Source organism: Desmodus rotundus, chromosome 11 (assembly GCF_022682495.2).
Source record: "Desmodus rotundus isolate HL8 chromosome 11, HLdesRot8A.1, whole genome shotgun sequence".
In the NCBI taxonomy this organism is placed as follows: domain Eukaryota; kingdom Metazoa; phylum Chordata; class Mammalia; order Chiroptera; family Phyllostomidae; genus Desmodus; species Desmodus rotundus.
Window position 1 is genome coordinate 60,951,370 of NC_071397.1, and position 17,507 is coordinate 60,968,876.

The window sequence follows — 17,507 nt, forward strand, 5'->3', positions numbered from 1 at the left end:
ATGTAGTCCCATATGTTTATGCAAAAACTTATTAGTTTGATGTAGTCCCATATGTTTATGCAAAAACTTTTTAGTCTGATGTAGTCCCATATGTTTATTTTTTCTTTTGTGTCCCTTCCCTGGGGTCATGTATCAGAAAAATTGTTCCTATGAGATATGTCCAAGATTTTACTGCCAATGTTTTCTGCTAGTACTTTTATGGTTTTGAGTCTAACATTCAAGTCTTTAGTCCATTTTGAATTTACTCTTGTGTGTGGTGTAAGAAGATGGTCTGGTGTCACTTCTTTGCACCTATCTGGCCAATTTTCCTAACACCATTTATCGAATAGACTATATTTACCCCATTGTATGTTTTCCGTTCTTTATCAAACCCAACCCTTTACAGGCAAACCCTTTGTTTTGACCATAAAGGGTTGGGTTTATATCTGGGCTCCCTATTCTGTTCCATTGATCTTTGTGTCTGTTTTTATGCCAGTACCATGCTGTTTTGATTACTATGGACTTCTAGTATACTGTGATATCAGGTGGCATGATTCCTCCAATTTTGTTCTTTTTTTCTCAAGATTGCTGTGACTATTCAGGGTCTTTTGTGGTACCATATAATTTTTTGGAATATTGTTCTAGTTCTATGAAATATACTAGAGAGGAATTGGTATCTTGAGAGGAATTATGTTGAATCTGTTGCTCTGAGTAGTATGGACATTTTAATGTTGTTAATTCTTCCTATCCAGGAACATGGTATAGGCTTCCACTTATTCATATCCTCTTCAATTTCTATTTTTAGTGTCTTATATTTTTCCAAGTATAGGAGTTTCACATCCTTGGTTAAATTTATTCCTAGGTATTTTATTATTTTTGAAGCAATTGTGGATGAGATTGTTTTCTTAGTTTCCCTTAGAGTTCATAATTGGTGTATAAAAATGCAACTGAACTCTGGGTATTTATTTTGTATCCTACTACTTTAGTGAATTCCTTTATCAGTTCTCGTAGTTTTTTGGTGGAATCTTTAGGGTTCTCTGCATACAGTATCATGTTATCTACAAATAACGACAGTCTCACTTCTTCCTTTCCAATTTGGACGCCTTTTATTTCTTCTTCTTGTCTGATAGCTAGGACTAGGACTTCTAGCACTAGTTGAATAAGAAGAGTGAAAGAGGACATTCCCATCTTCTTCCTAATCTTAAGGGAAATGCTTGTACTTTTTGCCCATTGAGTATGATGTTGGCTGGGGGTTCATCATATATGGCCTTTATTATGTTAAGGTTATGTTCCCTCTATTCCTTCTTGCTGAGAGTTTTATCATGAATAAGTGCCAGATTTTATCAAATGCTTTTTGTGAAATCTATTGATATAATGATGTGGTTTTTATCCTTCATTTTGTTTCATGTAATGTATCACACATTTATTGATTTGCATTTAATGTACCAACCTTTCCTTCCTAGAATAATTCCCACTTGATCATATGTATTGCTGGGTCCAATCTGCTAATATTTTGTTGAGGATTTTAGTATGTATGTCCATCAGGGATATTTGCCTACTATTTTCTTTCTTTGTAGTGCCTTTATCTGGTTTTGGAATTAACATAATGCCAGCCTCATAAAATGAGTTTGTGAGTCTCCCCACCTCTTCAGTTTATGGAATAATTTGAAAAGGATAGGTGTTAGTTCTTTACATATTTGGTAAAATTCACCTGTGAAGCCATCCAGTCCAGGACTTTTGTATGTTAAGATTTTTATTACTGCTTCACTTTCACTAGTTGTATTAAGATTCTCTGATTCTTCCTAATTCAGTTTGACAGACTGCATTTCCAGGAATTTATCCATTTCTCCCAAATTGTCCAATTTGTTGGCATATAATCCTTTGTATTTCTTTAGTGTTAGCTATTACTTCCCTTTCATTTCTGATTTTATTTGGGTCCTCTCTTTTTTTTCTTGATGAGTCTAGTTAAAGGTTTGTCTATCTTATTTATTTTTTCAAAGAATCAGCTCTTGGTTTCATTGATCTTTTGGATTTTTTTTCTCGTTTCTACTTTGTTTATTTCTGTTCTGATCTTTATTATTTCCTTCTTTCTACTTACTTTGGGCTTTGTTTGTAGTTCTTTCTCAAGTTCCTTTAAGTGTAAAGTTAGATTGGTTGAGACTTTTTTGTTTCTTGAGATAGGTCCGTAATGCTGTGAACTGCCCTCTAGGACTGCTTTTGCTCTGTCCCGTAGATTTAGAGCTGTTGTGTTCTCATTTGCACTTGTTTAAATAAGGTACCTTTTGATTTGTTCCTTGATCTCATTGTTAATCCATTCATTGCTTAATAACATGTTATTTATTCTCCACGTTTTTGTGTTTTTCCGTTTTTTTCTTATGATTGATTTCTAGTTTCATACCACTATTGTTGGAAAAAGATACTTGATATGATTTCAATTTTATTAAATTTACTGAGACTTGTTTTATGTCTTAACATGTAGTCTATCCTAGAAAATTTTCCATGTGCACTTGAAAACAATGTATGCTTTGGGATGAAATGCTCTGAAGACATCAATTAAATTCATCTTATATAATATGTCATATAAGGCCACCATTTCCTTGATTTTCTGTCTGGAGATTCATCCATTGATGTCAATGGGTGTTAAAATCCCCTACTAGGACTGTATTACTATCAATCTCTCCCTTTATGTCCAGCAAGATTTGCTTTACATATTTAGGTGTTTCTCTGTTGAGTGAATATATGTTTAAAAGGGTTATATCCTCTTGTTGGATTGCTCCCTTTATCTTGTTGTGTCCTTTTTTGTCTCTTACTATAGCCTTTGTTTTAAAGTGTATTTTGTCAGATGCAAAAACAACTGCTACATCAGCTGCTTTTCCTTTCCATTTGCATGAAATATCTTTTTCCATACCTTTACTTTTGTGTGTATCTTTCATTCTGAGCTGGTCTCTTACAGACAGCACATTAATGGGTCTGTTTTTCTTTTCCATTCAGCTACCTTATATCTTTTGATTGGAGCATTTAAGCCTTTTACATTTAAAGTGATTACTGATAGGTATATACTGCCATTTTATTCTCTTAACCACGTTCCCCTCTCCCCTCTCCTTCTCCTCCTTCTTCAAGCAGGTCCTTTAACATTTCTCATAATGCTGCTTTGGTGGTAATAAACTCCTTTTGCTTTATCTTGTCTGGGAAGATCTTTTGTTTTTCCTTCAATTTTAAATGACAGCTTTGCTGCATAAAGTAGTCTTGGCAGTATTTCCTTGCTATTCATCACTTTGAATATTCCATGTCAATCTTTTCTGGCCTGAAATGTTTCTGCTGAGAAACCAGCCAACAGTCTTATGGGAGCTCCATGGGAGATAACTGTCTTTCTCTTACAGCTTTTAAGATTCTGTCCTTTTCTTTAATCTTTGCCATTTTATTTATGATGTATCTTTGTATTGGTCTCTTTGGGTTCATCTTGTTTGGAATTCTCTAACCTTCCCAGACTTGTGTCTTTTTCCCTCACAAAGTTAGGGAACTTTTCGGTCATTGTTTCTTCAAATAGGTTCTCGATTCCTTGCTCTCATGTTGTCCCAAAGGTCCCTTAAACTATCCTCATTTTTTAAAACTCTCTTTTCTTTTTATTGCTCTGATTGTGTTTTCTTCTACCTTGTCTTCCAAATTGCTGATTCAATCCTTTGCTTCATACAACCTACTGTTTATTCCTTCCAGTGTAGTTTTCATTTCTGACTGGTTCTTTTTTATGGCTTCTATATCCTTTTTCACGTTACTGTAGTTGTCACTAAGTTTCTTGAGCAACCTTATAACCATTTTTTAACTCTATATCTGATACACTGCTTGCTTCTGTTTCATTTAGCTCTTTTTCTGGAGATTTCTCCTTTTCTCCCATTTAAGGATGTTTCTTTGTCTTTCCTATTTGGCTGTTTCTTGGCGTGTTTCTATGTATTAGGTAGATCAGCCTTATTTAGTAACTGACCTGAAAGACCCAGTGCTGCAGTCTCCTTGATCACCAGAGCTAGGAATCACCAGAGCTCCAGAAATATCCTTTGTATAGGTTATGTGGGCCTTCCTGTTGTAATTGAATCTTGATTGGTATTGGCCCATTTGTGCATGGGGTCAATCCTCAAGCTAGCTGACTGTGAGAATCAACCCCAACCACAATGTATCAGCTGCTGTGGAAGTGTTGACCACACTAAGCCAAATTCACCTCAACCGGGTCTAATGCTTGCTGTGATCTCCCTTTGGAGATGCTACTTGTGAAACTTCTTGGACCCTGCTCTGATGGTGTCTGAAGCTGGCCACTGGGTGTGTTGTTCCTGGGGCCTCTTGGGAGGGACTCTGGTGCTGGACAATATCAAATGCTGTCTATGGCCCTGGACAACTTGTTTGGAGGTACAAAGTGATCCACAGTTTGTGGCTACACAGTTTGCTGGGCCTGGGTGTGCATTAGAAGGTCCAAGCTGTGCACCAAAGATGTCTTTTACCAGTACCAAGCCCAGGGGCAGGTCAGCAAAAGTCCCAGGGTCCCCCAAGACCTGCCTTCACCTGCTGGCTGCCTGTTAGGCTCAGTTGCTGAAAGCACCTCTGGTGATACTCAAGTTGCATACATAGGTTCTCAGTGAGTCACCAGGCACAGGTGAGTGGTATGCACCAGACTGATACAGGTTCAAATTCGGTGCTAGTACAGGCCACTCAGTAAATGTCCCAGAGTATACCAAGTCTAGCTGCCACCTGCTGGGTGCTTGCACAATTTTGTGATGGAGTGGGGTCTCAGGGAGTCATCACAGTGAGGCCAACAGAGTTTATCAGGCCCAAACAGACCAAGATTTGGCCACATGAAGGGAGGGCTGTACTCTGGTCTGGTGTGGGAAGCAAAAAAAAAGGTCCCTGTTCTATAGCTAGTATGTTAGAGCTGATAAGTGGCAGAGTTTAGAACCAAACCCAGATCTGTTGACTTCCAAGCACATACTGTTAACTGCTACACTTTTCTGCCTTTCAGTATTTGCCCAAGTAGTTCCCACTAAAAAAACATGATGCTAATCACAGTTCATTTAAACATACTAATAAAAAGTACTCTATAGATCCAAAGATTTCAGGGTTCATTAAAATAAATTCTGACATCTATATTATTGGACCATAACTGCAACATGAAAATGAGAAGATTACTTACTTGCACAATTTGCCTTCTGCCAGGTGGAATTAAAAAACTCAGACAGAATCAGAACTATTTGTATTCTATCTGCCATTAAGAGACTTCTGGCACAACTATGACTCTCTGAAGTATTCTGTAACCAAAAAAAAAGGAAGAAAGAAAGAAAGAAAGAAAAGAAAAGAAAAATACAGCCTGAGTATTTTTAAGGTTCCAAACAACAACTTAAGGCAAAAAAACCTTTTGAAATAGTTAAGATATATACTCTAAGCATTTTAACATTGTTTGATATACTCAAATAATGATTTCATTAATAATAACAATTGTAATAAAACAACAGTAGCTAACACTTATTGATACCAGGTTCATCTGCAAGGGAAGAAAATCTCTGCTTCTTAAATAGGTGTCTGCTTCTATAGCACAATCTCAACAACCTATGCCCAAATTCTGTGCATGTCACATTTCTTACTTTTTGTGCATAGGAAAAAATTATGGAAAGCTATTCACAAAATGTAGCAGTAGTTATATGTGAATAAGGAAATATGCTGATTTTTATTTTATTTTGCATCTTTCACACTAAGTTTTTCTACAATGAACATATATTATTTACATGATTTTTAAAAATCTGGATAAATGATCACAAAACATTTAGTTTCATCTTCTGAGTAATTTTGGTACACATCCAGTTTGTATCCAGATAAAAGAATATGCTTTCCACAGATCATTTTAATAATAAAACTCACTATGTAAATAATAAGTGCAAGTTTCTAAATTACTTGGTCTTTATATATTTCCTTTCCCTTTTGCCCCAAGCAAGGAACTAAGTCCTGATGACCCTTTCTTCTTTCAAAGTTAATTAACTTCTACTACTGTATTTTTCAGACCATAAGACGCATCTAGGTTTTAGAGGAAGAAAATAGGAAAAGAATTTTTGAAGCAAAAAATGTGGTACAATATTTAATAACATCCTTTAAAGCAGAAATCCTGTAGTGAGCCAGGTAAGCTACATTCGTACTATAAGATGGACCCCCATTTTCCTCCCAAATTGGGGGGGAGCATCTTATAGTCCAAAAAATACAGTACTTGCCAGGCACCAAAAGAATCCTGGTGTTTTGAGGATACAAAAAAGTAAAAGGGAATGCCATCAACATTGGGGCTTTAAGAACCTCCCCAGACACATAAACATAAGGAATAGTGTGATGAGTAATAAAAGAGAAAGACTGAAGACTGTAGAAAAGAACTGACCAGCCATGTGGGGGTGAAAAAGAGGGAAGGAGGGCTTAACAGTAGAATTCTTGCTCTGAAATATCTGATGTTCATTTTAGAATGGTCACCCTCTCTACAGCTTACTTTTGTAGTCTCATTAAAAGATGCATCCAAAGGAATATTTGCTTTTAAAACAGTGAATTAAACAACGCATTTTGAAAACTCCTTTCCTGAAATTGCTTTCAGAGCAATATCAGCCATAGCAGAAAATTTTCATTACTACTTCTTAAATATTAGAGCACAGCCTAAGGAGTCGGACAAGCCTCATTCACTAGCTGGCCATCGTGGGAAGCTAAGGTAACCTCTCTGAGGTTCAGTTTCATAGTCACAAGTCCTGCATAACAAAATCACTTAGCACAATGTCTGGCACCTAGTAGATAACTGATATATGCTATTTCACCTAGCTACCTTGCTGCCAACCTGAAGTGCTCTGAGTGGGTATTGTAGGCTAAGTGTAATCAGTTACATGAGTTGAATCTTCCTAAGCAGATGACTAGCTATTTTAAAAAATCAATGCAGCTTAGTCTGTATGAGTGGTTAATATGTGGAAAAGTTCAACTGAGGAAGACTTCAGTGTACTTGGGAGAAATTAGGAAGAGTTCCCAGAGGAAGTGAGATTTGAACTAAGCCCTATACTGAGAAAGGGAAAAGGAATGATTACATGGTATTCAGGGAGTATAAAGTAGGCTAATATAGCTAGAATGGAGTATACCTCAGTGAAAGTAGAGGCATTGGAGGGACAATTTTAGGACAAGGTTATTAAGAGTCTTGAGTGTCACGAGATTAAGACAGTGGGAAACTTTTTAATTTTTTTAATCCTCAACCAAGGACATACTTATTGATTTTAGAGAGAGGACAATGGAGGGAGAGAAACATTGATGTGAGAGAGAAACACTGATCAGTTGCCTCTCATATGTCCATCAACTGGAAACTGAACCCGCAACATAGGCCTGTGCCCTGACCAGGAACTGAACCTGTGACCTTTTGGTTTACAGGACCATGCTCCGATCAACTGAGTCACACCGGCCAGGGCAACAGTGGGAAACTTTTAAAGACTTTTGAGAAGAGTGCCATGAAAAGCAGTTTGGGGAACACAGGTCTCTCTCTAGGTTACAGTATGTAGGGCGAGGAGGCAGAGAGACTAATTAGACCATTTCCACTGTTAAAGTGCAATGTAAAGATGGTGGCAACCGTGGAAATGGAAGGGAAGAGATGAATAATCCCAATGATCGTGTGCTTGTTGAGTACCTGATGGTTCTAAGTGTTCCAAATGTGTGACTCGTTTACTCCTTGTAACAAGTCTCTGAAATAGATAGTAGTATCCTTCTGGATTCAAACCCAACCTCTTCCATTACAATGCTTTGGATAAGTTACTTAATCACTCTGAGGCTCAGTTTGTTAAAGCATCATATCCACCTGTGTATGCCTAGGTTCCTTATCTGGACAGAAGTTCCTTCAGCATGGAAACTTTGTATTATATCTCTGTGTTCCCAACATATAGGATGTGATTAAAAAAAAAAACAAAAAACCACCACTGGTTCTTGGTTTATACTTAAGTTCTTAATACTCAAACACTCATAACCATGTTGCAGAACCCTAACCACAATAAACCCAACCATCCCCTTTCATCATGTCTGTATGGCAAAAAGCAAACAACCAAGCAGACTATTTACACAATAAATCCATAATCCCAAACTGTACTCCTCACTTTCCTGTCAGCTCATTCTCCCCTCTTTAAAAACCACTATTCCAATCTTCCCTACTCTCCCTGAAACTCCAACATCCCTCTCACCCTTTACTCTCAAGAGAACATCTGGCCTCCTAGTTGACAATGAAAAGAGAAGCTATCAAGCTGAAACTCTGAGCTGACTAACTCTACACCCAACATCTCCCTCTACCCTCCTGTTATAGTGTAGAAAGTCAAAGGCTCATCTTTGTGTGGATGTCCTAGATTCCCATGTACTCTGCCTTCTCAGGAAAACTGACCTTGTTTACTTTTTCCACTCTCTCCTGTATCTTCACCTTCTCTATAGGATCCTTCCCAGGGGCATTTAAACATGTTCATGTCTCACCATCTTAAGAAAGGAAGTAGGGGAGAAGAGACAGAGAAAGGAGGGACAAAGTAACAGTAGGAAATTTTTAAAAATCACTGAGTCATACATTCCTCTGTAGTGACCTACTCAATATCTTACCTCCTCTTTAAGGCCAAACTCTTCATCACTCCTGTAGACTCACTCTTCCCACTTCCTCATCTTCCATTCATTTTAATCTTGCTTTCACCCAAGCACTCCATCAAAATTACTCTGGTTCAGCAACAGTATGGGAAAACATATTTTCCAATGATACCTCAGACAAGGGTCTGATCTCCAAAATATATTAAGGATTCACACGACTCCACTCCAGAAAGACAAACAACCCAATTAAAAAATGGGCAAAGGACTTGAACAGACACTTCTCCAAGGAAGACATACAGAGGGCCCAGAGACATATGAAAAGATGCTCAGCATCACTAGCCATCAGAGAGATGCAAATTAAAACCACAATGAGGTATCATCTCACACCAGTCAGAGTGGCCAACATAAACAAATCCACAAACAAATGTTGGAGAGGATGAGGAGAAAAGGGAACCCTAGTGCACTGTTGGTGGGAATGCAGACTGGTGAGGCCACTGTGGAAAACAGTATGGAATTCCCTCAGAAAACTAAAAATGGAACTGCCTTTTGACCCAGCAATTCCACTGCTGGGATTATACCCTAAGAACCCTGAAACACCAGTCCAAAAGAACCTATGCACCCCAATGTTCATAGCTGCACAATTTACAATAGCCAAGTACTGGAAGCAACCTAAGTGCCCATCAGCAAATGAGTGGATCAAAAAACTATGGTACATTTACACAATGGAATTCTGTGCAGCAGAGAGAAAGAAGGAGCTTCTACCCTTTCAGACAGCATGGATGGAACTGGAGAGCATTATGCTAAGTGAAATAAGCCAGGCGGTAAGGGACAAATACCATATGATCTCACCTTTAACTGGAACATAATCAACAGAAGAAAAAAGCAAACAAACTATAACCAGAGACATTGACGTTAAGAACAATCTAACAACAGCCAGAGGGGAGTGGGGAGGGGATAGTGGGGAGAGGGGTTTTCAGGAACTACTATAAAGGACACATGGACAAAACCAAGGGGGAGGGTGGAGGTGGGGGAGGGAGGTGGGTTTGGCTGGGGTGGGGTGGAGGGGTGGGGAGAAAATGCAGACAACTGTAATTGAACGACAATAAAAAAAATAATAATAAAATAAAATAATTTTAAAAATAAAATTAAAAATAATTACTCTGGTTCTGGCACCAATAATGGTAATGTTGACAGATGTACTTCCAGTCCTGACCAGGATTTGACACAAATAACCAACCCTTCCCTTTTCTTTTATTTGCAGGATACTACACTCTCCTTCTTTTTCTTCACCTCTCAGACCCTTTTCCAGTTTCCTTTGAAACTTTATTCTCTACCCAAGTCTTCAACTCTTAGCGTGACTTGCTCATTTATCAAGTACACTCATCATACCACGGTTTCAAACACTACTTTCTAAGCTGACCACACCCAAACATATTATCTCCAATCCAGATCTCTAGACGTGTGTATCCTACCACATATGCATTATCTCCACTTTATGTATCATAAACACCTCAAAACCAAGTTCATGATATTCTCCCCACCAGAAAGGTTCCTCCCTCCATTTGGGTAAATGGCAACCCTACTCACTAAGCTGTTATTCTTAAAACACAGGAAATCATTATTTTCTTTCCTTTACTTTCCACATTCAATTAACTACCAAGTCTTGTCAATCTTATCTCCTAAATATCTCTGAAATCTACCCATTTCTTCCCATTACAATAGCCTAGCCACCACCATTTCCCTTATCACTGCAAGAGTCTCATTTCATTTTCCCACACCTACTCTTCTTCTACCCTTACCAGTCCCAGTCCCCTCCATTTTCTACCACGTAGCCAGCCAGATGGTCTTTTAAAGTACAAATCTGACCGTGTGATTCTGCAGAATTATAACTTTCAGTACATTGCACTGCTTTACAATCAAAGTCTAAAACCCTTAACATACCCTACAAGGCCCACATGACCATGCACCTGCCTACTTCTTCAGACTCAGCTCCCTAGTCTCCTAGCTCACAGTGCTTTGAGTTCTTTCTAGTCCTCAGACACACTAGACTCCCTCTCGGTCTTCACATCTGCTATTTCTTTATATGTGTACCTAGCACATCCTCTAAAATGTTAGGGCTCAGCTTTAATCACTGTCCACTCTAACTACCCCCAGCCCCAGTGAAGATCAGTACCCTGTTATATGCTTTATATGCTTACATCTGAGGTTTTATCCTGCACACTTATCACACACGAACTAAGTAATTACTTATATAATAATATGTATAATGTTTGTTTTCCCTACCACACTACAAGCTCTACTCATTCACAGCTACATTCCTAGTAGCTACCATTAGTCAGCACATGATAGGTACTCATTAATTTTTTTAATGAGTACATAAGAAACATTACATTTTCTGATTTCTAATGAAAGACACACATTATTGTTATGCCATGTTCCAATTTTGTCTATATTCCTAAGAATTTACTTATTAATCTACACTAAAGTATGTGGAATGCTTCTAGGTACACACCCCCAATCACTAGCACCTTCATAAATAAGTATATATACATATTCATGTGTCTATCTATATAAATTTTAAACAAACCAATTTGAGTAAGATAGAGCTAGCAATTCAGGATTTACAGGGCCAAAGCATCCTGGCAACCACTCTGATGATGCTGAACAACTCAATAAAACCACATCCCTCTCAGTTTAAACTAAAAGACAGTATAACTAAAGAAGGGAGAATCCATCAGTTCTACCTTCAGGTTTCACAAATCACTATATTCTTTACCTTAAAATAATAAAACTATAGGTGATCCTTATCCCAGTAATTCAAAGAGGAAGTAACAAGAAAATATAATTCTCGTGTAATTCTATTATGATTAAATGAATTAACTTGCTGCACCAGAGAAATAGCCTGTTAATTTCTACCTTTGATTCTGTTTCTCGTTGTTACACGCCTCTCTTCCTTCAATCAAGCCATGGACATGGATTGACTCTAAAGAGGTAAGAAAGTATGTTTTGTTCAAAATTCAGCTTGTAGATTTTCTTTGATTAACCTCATCTTGCTCTCCTTTTTAATTCAGCTTATCCTTCATCCTTTTGCTCTAAATTGCTATTGTACAATTTAAACATTAATACTGATTATTAAACATTAATAACGATGTTGTTTCCCATTTTATTTTTCTCAATATAGGTTTATTTCCCAACTACACTAACAGTTTTGAGGCCAGAACCTAATCTTCCTTTCTCCTTCTACATCCTTTTACTAGCCCAATATTTACAAATAGCATGTGCTTACTGATTAAACTAATCTAAATGAAAGACTAAGTCTATGTGAGTCAAAGAAAATACATTACTCTGGAGAAAAAAAACACCCCAGCCCCAAACACAAAAAACAACTGATTCCTGCAAGTTCACTCCTAAGAAACTCAGAACACATTTTTCCATATATTCATCATTATATATTATGGTTCAATACCCGAACCAATTCAAAAAATGACTATTAAATCTATTAATACCTCAGAACTGCAGAAATCATACTTTTGAGCTAATATATCACATCCAACTCTAAGGAAAGGAAGGGAAAGAGACCAAAGTATAGAATGAGTTGGAGAGAAAATGCACATTGGGAAAAGGGTTTTTCTGCCTCTCTGTATCTCTTTACCCTCCTCTTTCACACTAGGGTGAGGAGAGCCAGGTCCCAGATCACTGGTAGAGTCTGAGAGGCACAAAGGAGAAGGAAGCTTCTGCCACTCCCACTCTAGGAAGGGGATTTCATATGGAAATTTTTACAGAGATTGGGTGATGTCCATAATCACCCAAGAGTTTGCAATAATTTTTAACCTTAATTACGCAGTATCTACACAAATGAGAAAAACTTTTGCTGCCTCAAAAAACCCAAGCTTTGCATCATAATCACAGTCATTCCGGCCACAAACAACTCACCTTTGCTCAAAACAGAGTATGATGCCATTTAACCATACCCTGCTAGAGTTGACACGGACAAGTCGTGGGGGCTTTATTTTTAAATCATAGCGAGGTGTGTGTGTATCCCTTGCTACACCTAATAGAATTATGCCTGAAAAATATTGCGCATAAGCCTACATTTACTTAAACTACATTGAAAACTAGCTCTTTACAGAAAGATTGACCACAGGAACCATTTAATGCAAATAAATCACTTTTTTATGTAAAAAAAAAAATAGGTTTATATTACGTAATATCAGACAGACTTAAAGCAAGATTTAACTATATACAAGTTTGCATTTTATCCAAACAACTATTTTTAAAATAATTCCAACCACATTTTCACGAGATTGCTTGTGCTCTCAACACAGGAGAAACTTCCCCACTCCACAATCCCAAAGCTATTCATGTTTTCCCTTTACAATGCAAATCTGGCCCAACCCTCGTGACTTCCACCAGACCTAACAGTATTCCTTTCCTATTCTAGACCCTTAAGGTTCCGAGGAGCAGGAACATACTTTCTTAAAGTCCTTCAACACCTACCACATGACCAAAACAGCTCTAAGGGTGCCAAGAAGGGGGGGGGGCGGGGCGCACCGGGACAACTTACCGTTTCCTAACATTTTAGCTCCCATTTACTAAGAACCATTACTATGTGCCAATTTTCTAAGAGTTTCTTTTCTCTCCATCTTACAGATGAGAAAACAAGCACAGAATACGCAACCTGCTGAGAGTATACTACTAATAGGAAGAAATTAAGATAATCCAAGGTCAAACTTCTAGAAAGTGGTGAATCTGAACATTTCTGGATACAAAGCTCAAGGTCCTAACCACTACCACTCTACAGCTTCCCCACTCTACATGGAATTTGAGGAATGGGTCCTTCCTGGGAACTCCAGGTGGAAAAGTACGACGAAGCTGTGGTGGAGTTTGGGGAGGAGGGTTAAAGGGGAGAAGGAAAGAAAAGGTAGGGTTGGGTATAGAGAAGCCACAAGAAAACTAGTCATATCTCTATCTGTAAATAGTATGAACTAAGAGGATATCCGACAGCGCCACGAAGGCAAAAATTCAAACCCCAAGCCCTATAATGCCATCCACTTTTTGATGCTCAAACTCTACAGTCCTGGCCCAACCCCTTTTTCTTACAGATGGGGAAACAGCTCCACCGCGAGATAACCACGACTACGTACTCCCCCTTTCCCAGCCCTCCACGCCAGAGGTGCCGGGTGCGCTCCTCTACCCACCTGCACGGCCCGGCTGATGTTGTCCATCTTGCTGGCGACCTGTTGGAACAGAGGGTAGCAGGTCTGACAGAGGCGCACCGGCCGGGCGCCGCGCACCAGACACCCAGTCAGCTCTGCGCTGCTGTTGGCAAAGTCCAGCAGCAGCTCCCGGCACTCAGGATCCAGATCCGGCAGGTCCGGGGGTAGAGACTGTGGCCCTAGCCTTCCTCCCTGCAGGAGGGTCAGAGACAAGTCCTCCACCATCAACAACTGCCGCTCCGATAGGAGGTCGTACAAGACCCTGTGGGGGGTGCTGTCCAAGGCGAGCGTGCCCAGAGCCAGCCCCGACCACAGCAGGGGCACCAGCAGTAGCCGCGGCAGTAGCAACGACCTCCGCCGCGCGACTGTCGCGTCCGAATCCATTGCGGGGTGCACACACCCGAGGGTGCTCACCGATACCTCCCCACCCGAAGCCGGCGCCGCTGGCCACCGCCGCTTCCGGCTTCCTCGAAGTGCAGGCCGCAAGTGGGGTCACGAGGTGTGCGCGTCATGGCCCCGCCCCCGGCGCACGGCGCCCCGCCCCATTGGCTACCAGATGACTCTCAAGGCCTTCGCGCCCGGCGCGCGCACATTGGAGCGGCCTCGCGCCCACAACCCGTGTCAGGCGGATGTCAGAGGGGTGCGCGAGGTGCGGGCTGGTGTCTGGCTGTGGGCCCCCCAAACGAGCTCCCCTGTCCTGTAAAGACAGGCGTCCACTCTTCGAGCAATTAAATCTCCTGGGTAGTAGCCCTCGATCGCCCACCGCTTTGGGAATTCTCTGCGCTGTATAAGTCATGCCGCAGAAAGACGGATTTGTGGGAATTACAAGTGAGTTCCCTAAGACCGCAAATTTGCAACCAGTGCCAAACCCTGGAAAATTCATTCAACTTCAAGCTGCCATCCACTTTCTGACAAGCTCAAGGCAATAGTAGGGGACACCCTCACAAACATCCTGATACCACTGCTGGGCTGTAAAAAGAATTTAAGCTAATGACCTGCAAAACGGTTCTCTGACAAGTTGGGTAGAAAATTATTTCTCACCTGTTTTGTGTCATCCTGTTTTTATTTTTGCCTTGTAAATTGCAAAGTTACAATACTTTTATTCAGCTTATGGTGCTAATTTATGTTTCTGAGGGGCCTTAGAGTTACTTTTTACCCAATCTGTTTGGATATTGTTTTGAGTTCCTAAATATCCTTGTGATGGCTATGTTTTGTTTCAATTTTGTTACCAAAAACCTGAATTTGCTGCTCAAATTGTCCCAGATTTGGCCAGTGGGAGCCTATTCAAGCTGGTTTCTGTGTGTTCTTGTTATGTCCCTATTACTCTTCAAGCACATCTTTACTTTCTGGCACAAGATGACTCAGGCTACACTTGCACTTTTCCCGCCCCAGTGGTGGAAGCAGGTATTTCTCCAAGGATTCCTGGCTTTCTGTTTGTTTTTTAATGAAGAATGATATTAAGAAGCCACCATCTGGGCACTATGTATGGACATTATTGGGGTGTCTCTGCTACTAAGCTTTCCCAGTGGACAGAGCCAAGGAAAATATACACAAAAAAAACATGTATATGTGTGTACATATACATAAATATATACACATTTACATATATTTTTATATCTCTATGTATTCCCAGACACTGTTATTGCTAGTTCTAACACTACAGAGTTCATTCTACTTTTCTCCCTTTTTATATTTGTAACTCCTTTCTCCAACAGTGAAAAAACCAGATTCCCATTATCCTTAATATATTTACTTGTTTGATCAGCCCCTCTGAATGTAAGCAAACTCCCAGTCACTGCTGCCCCCTCCTCTCTGTGGAAAGCCTTACCTCACTCACGATGCTCCCTGACTCCCACCAATATCCTCCCCTTGTTTTGTAGATGCTACAACTTCTTTTTTCATCTTACTTCTTCCTCACAGTCTGTTTCCTCCAAGTAGCCTGATGCTGTGGACATAGTAGGCACTTGATATGTACTGCAAATAGTGCAAACAGAGTTTATACGGTGCAAATGCACATCCACTTTAAATGTTCTTTTCTTTGATACATCAGTGGAAACTTACACTTTCTTTTTTTTTATTTACTGATTTTTATAGAGAGAGGAAGAAAGAGAGAGAAACATCAATTTGTTGTTCCACTTATTTATGCATTCATTGGTTGCTTCTTGTATGTGCTCTGACTGGAGGTTGAACCCGCAACCCTGGCGTATTGGGACAATGCTCTGACCAACTGAGCTACCTGACCAGGGCCAACACTTATACTTTCATTTTTCTAATTCTTTAATATGCAAAAATGCAGTGAATTAATTTCTAGTGCTTACAAAATTTGCATACCTGACTAGAATGACCTGAACACATGGAATGTATAGATAATATTGTTCATTTATGACACTTTGGAGAGTCTTATGTATTCACTCCTGTGTCCAGCCTCATCTCCAAATCTCTCATACCCAAATAGAGTATTTTATAGCTTCTTCACTAGGAGATATTTTCAATGACATTTAATCACATTTACCTGACAGACTATATGGTTGCAAACATATTTTTCATAGATGAATCTTATTAGAACTTCAAGTTTGTATCAATATATTTTCAAAGAAATACTTGCTCAATAAAGAAATGAATAGAAATGTACATGAATATGTGCACTTTAGTATTTTTATATTATCAGTAACCAAATTATGATTACTAAATCCACTTCCTAATATAACAGAAATATCTACTGTTAATTAGATACCTAATATATGATGCTGTTCCATAGCCAGAATTCATTGGTCCAGGAATCAAGTAGTGGAAATGGGAGTAGCACTGCTCACTATTACCCCTAATGATCCATTAGCAAAATTTTTTCTTACTGTTCCCAGGACCTTATGTTCTGCTGGTCTTAGTTCCAAAGGGAGGCAATGCATCCACCAGGAGGTACAACAATGATTCCACTGAACTAGAAGTTAAGGCTGCCGCTTGGCTACCTTGGGCTCCTCATGCATTTGAAACAACAGGCAAAGAAAGGAGTAACTATGCTGGCTGGGGTGACTGACCCTGACTACCGAGGGGAAATTGGACTACTGCTTCACAATGGAGGTAAGGAAGAGTATGTCCAGAAAACAGGAGGTCCCTTAGGGTGTTTCTTGGTATTACTATGCCCTCTAATTAAGGCCAATGTAAGACTACAGCAACTCAGTCCAGGCAGGACTACTATTGACCCAGACCCTACAGGAATGGAGATTTGGATCACCCCACCAGGTAAAGAGCCATGATCAGCTGAGGTGCTTGCTGAAGGCAAAGGTAATACAGAATAGGGAGTGGAAGAAGGCAGTAATAACTGCCTTTGATACCAACTTCGACCTTGTGACCAGTTATAGAAACAAGGACTGCGATTGTCATGAGTATTCCTCTTTCTTTTTTAAGATTTTACTTAAAAAAATTTAAGCATATTTTATTGATTATGCTATTACAGTTTTCCCAATTTTTCCCCTTTATTCCCCTCTGCCCTGTACACCCCTTTCCACCCGCATTCCCCCTCCCTTAGTTCATGTCCATGGGTTGTACATATAAGTTCTTTGAATTCTGTTTCCTATACCATTCTTAACCTCTCCCTGTCTATTTTATGCCTACCAATTATGTTTCTTCTCCTATGTCCCTTTCCCCCCCTATTCCCCCCTTTCCCCTTCCCACTGATAACCCTCCATGTTATCTCTATTTCTCTGATTCTGTTCCTGTTCT

The 17,507-nt window shown here is 39.6% G+C and overlaps 1 protein-coding gene across 1 annotated transcript in view; it reads right to left on the reverse strand.

Annotated features, from left to right (window-relative positions):
* OSTM1 (osteoclastogenesis associated transmembrane protein 1) overlaps positions 1 to 14,260 on the reverse strand; it is a 35,854-nt gene extending 21,594 nt beyond the window's left edge. Inside the window, exons 1-2 of the mRNA XM_024551784.3 lie at positions 13,770 to 14,260; positions 5,153 to 5,267 (exon numbers count right to left, since the gene is read on the reverse strand). Of these exons, the coding sequence (XP_024407552.1) occupies positions 5,153 to 5,267; positions 13,770 to 14,171 (517 nt within the window). The 5' untranslated portion in view covers positions 14,172 to 14,260. The remainder of the gene's footprint in view (positions 1 to 5,152; positions 5,268 to 13,769) is intronic.
* Positions 14,261 to 17,507: the final 3,247 nt, after the last annotated feature.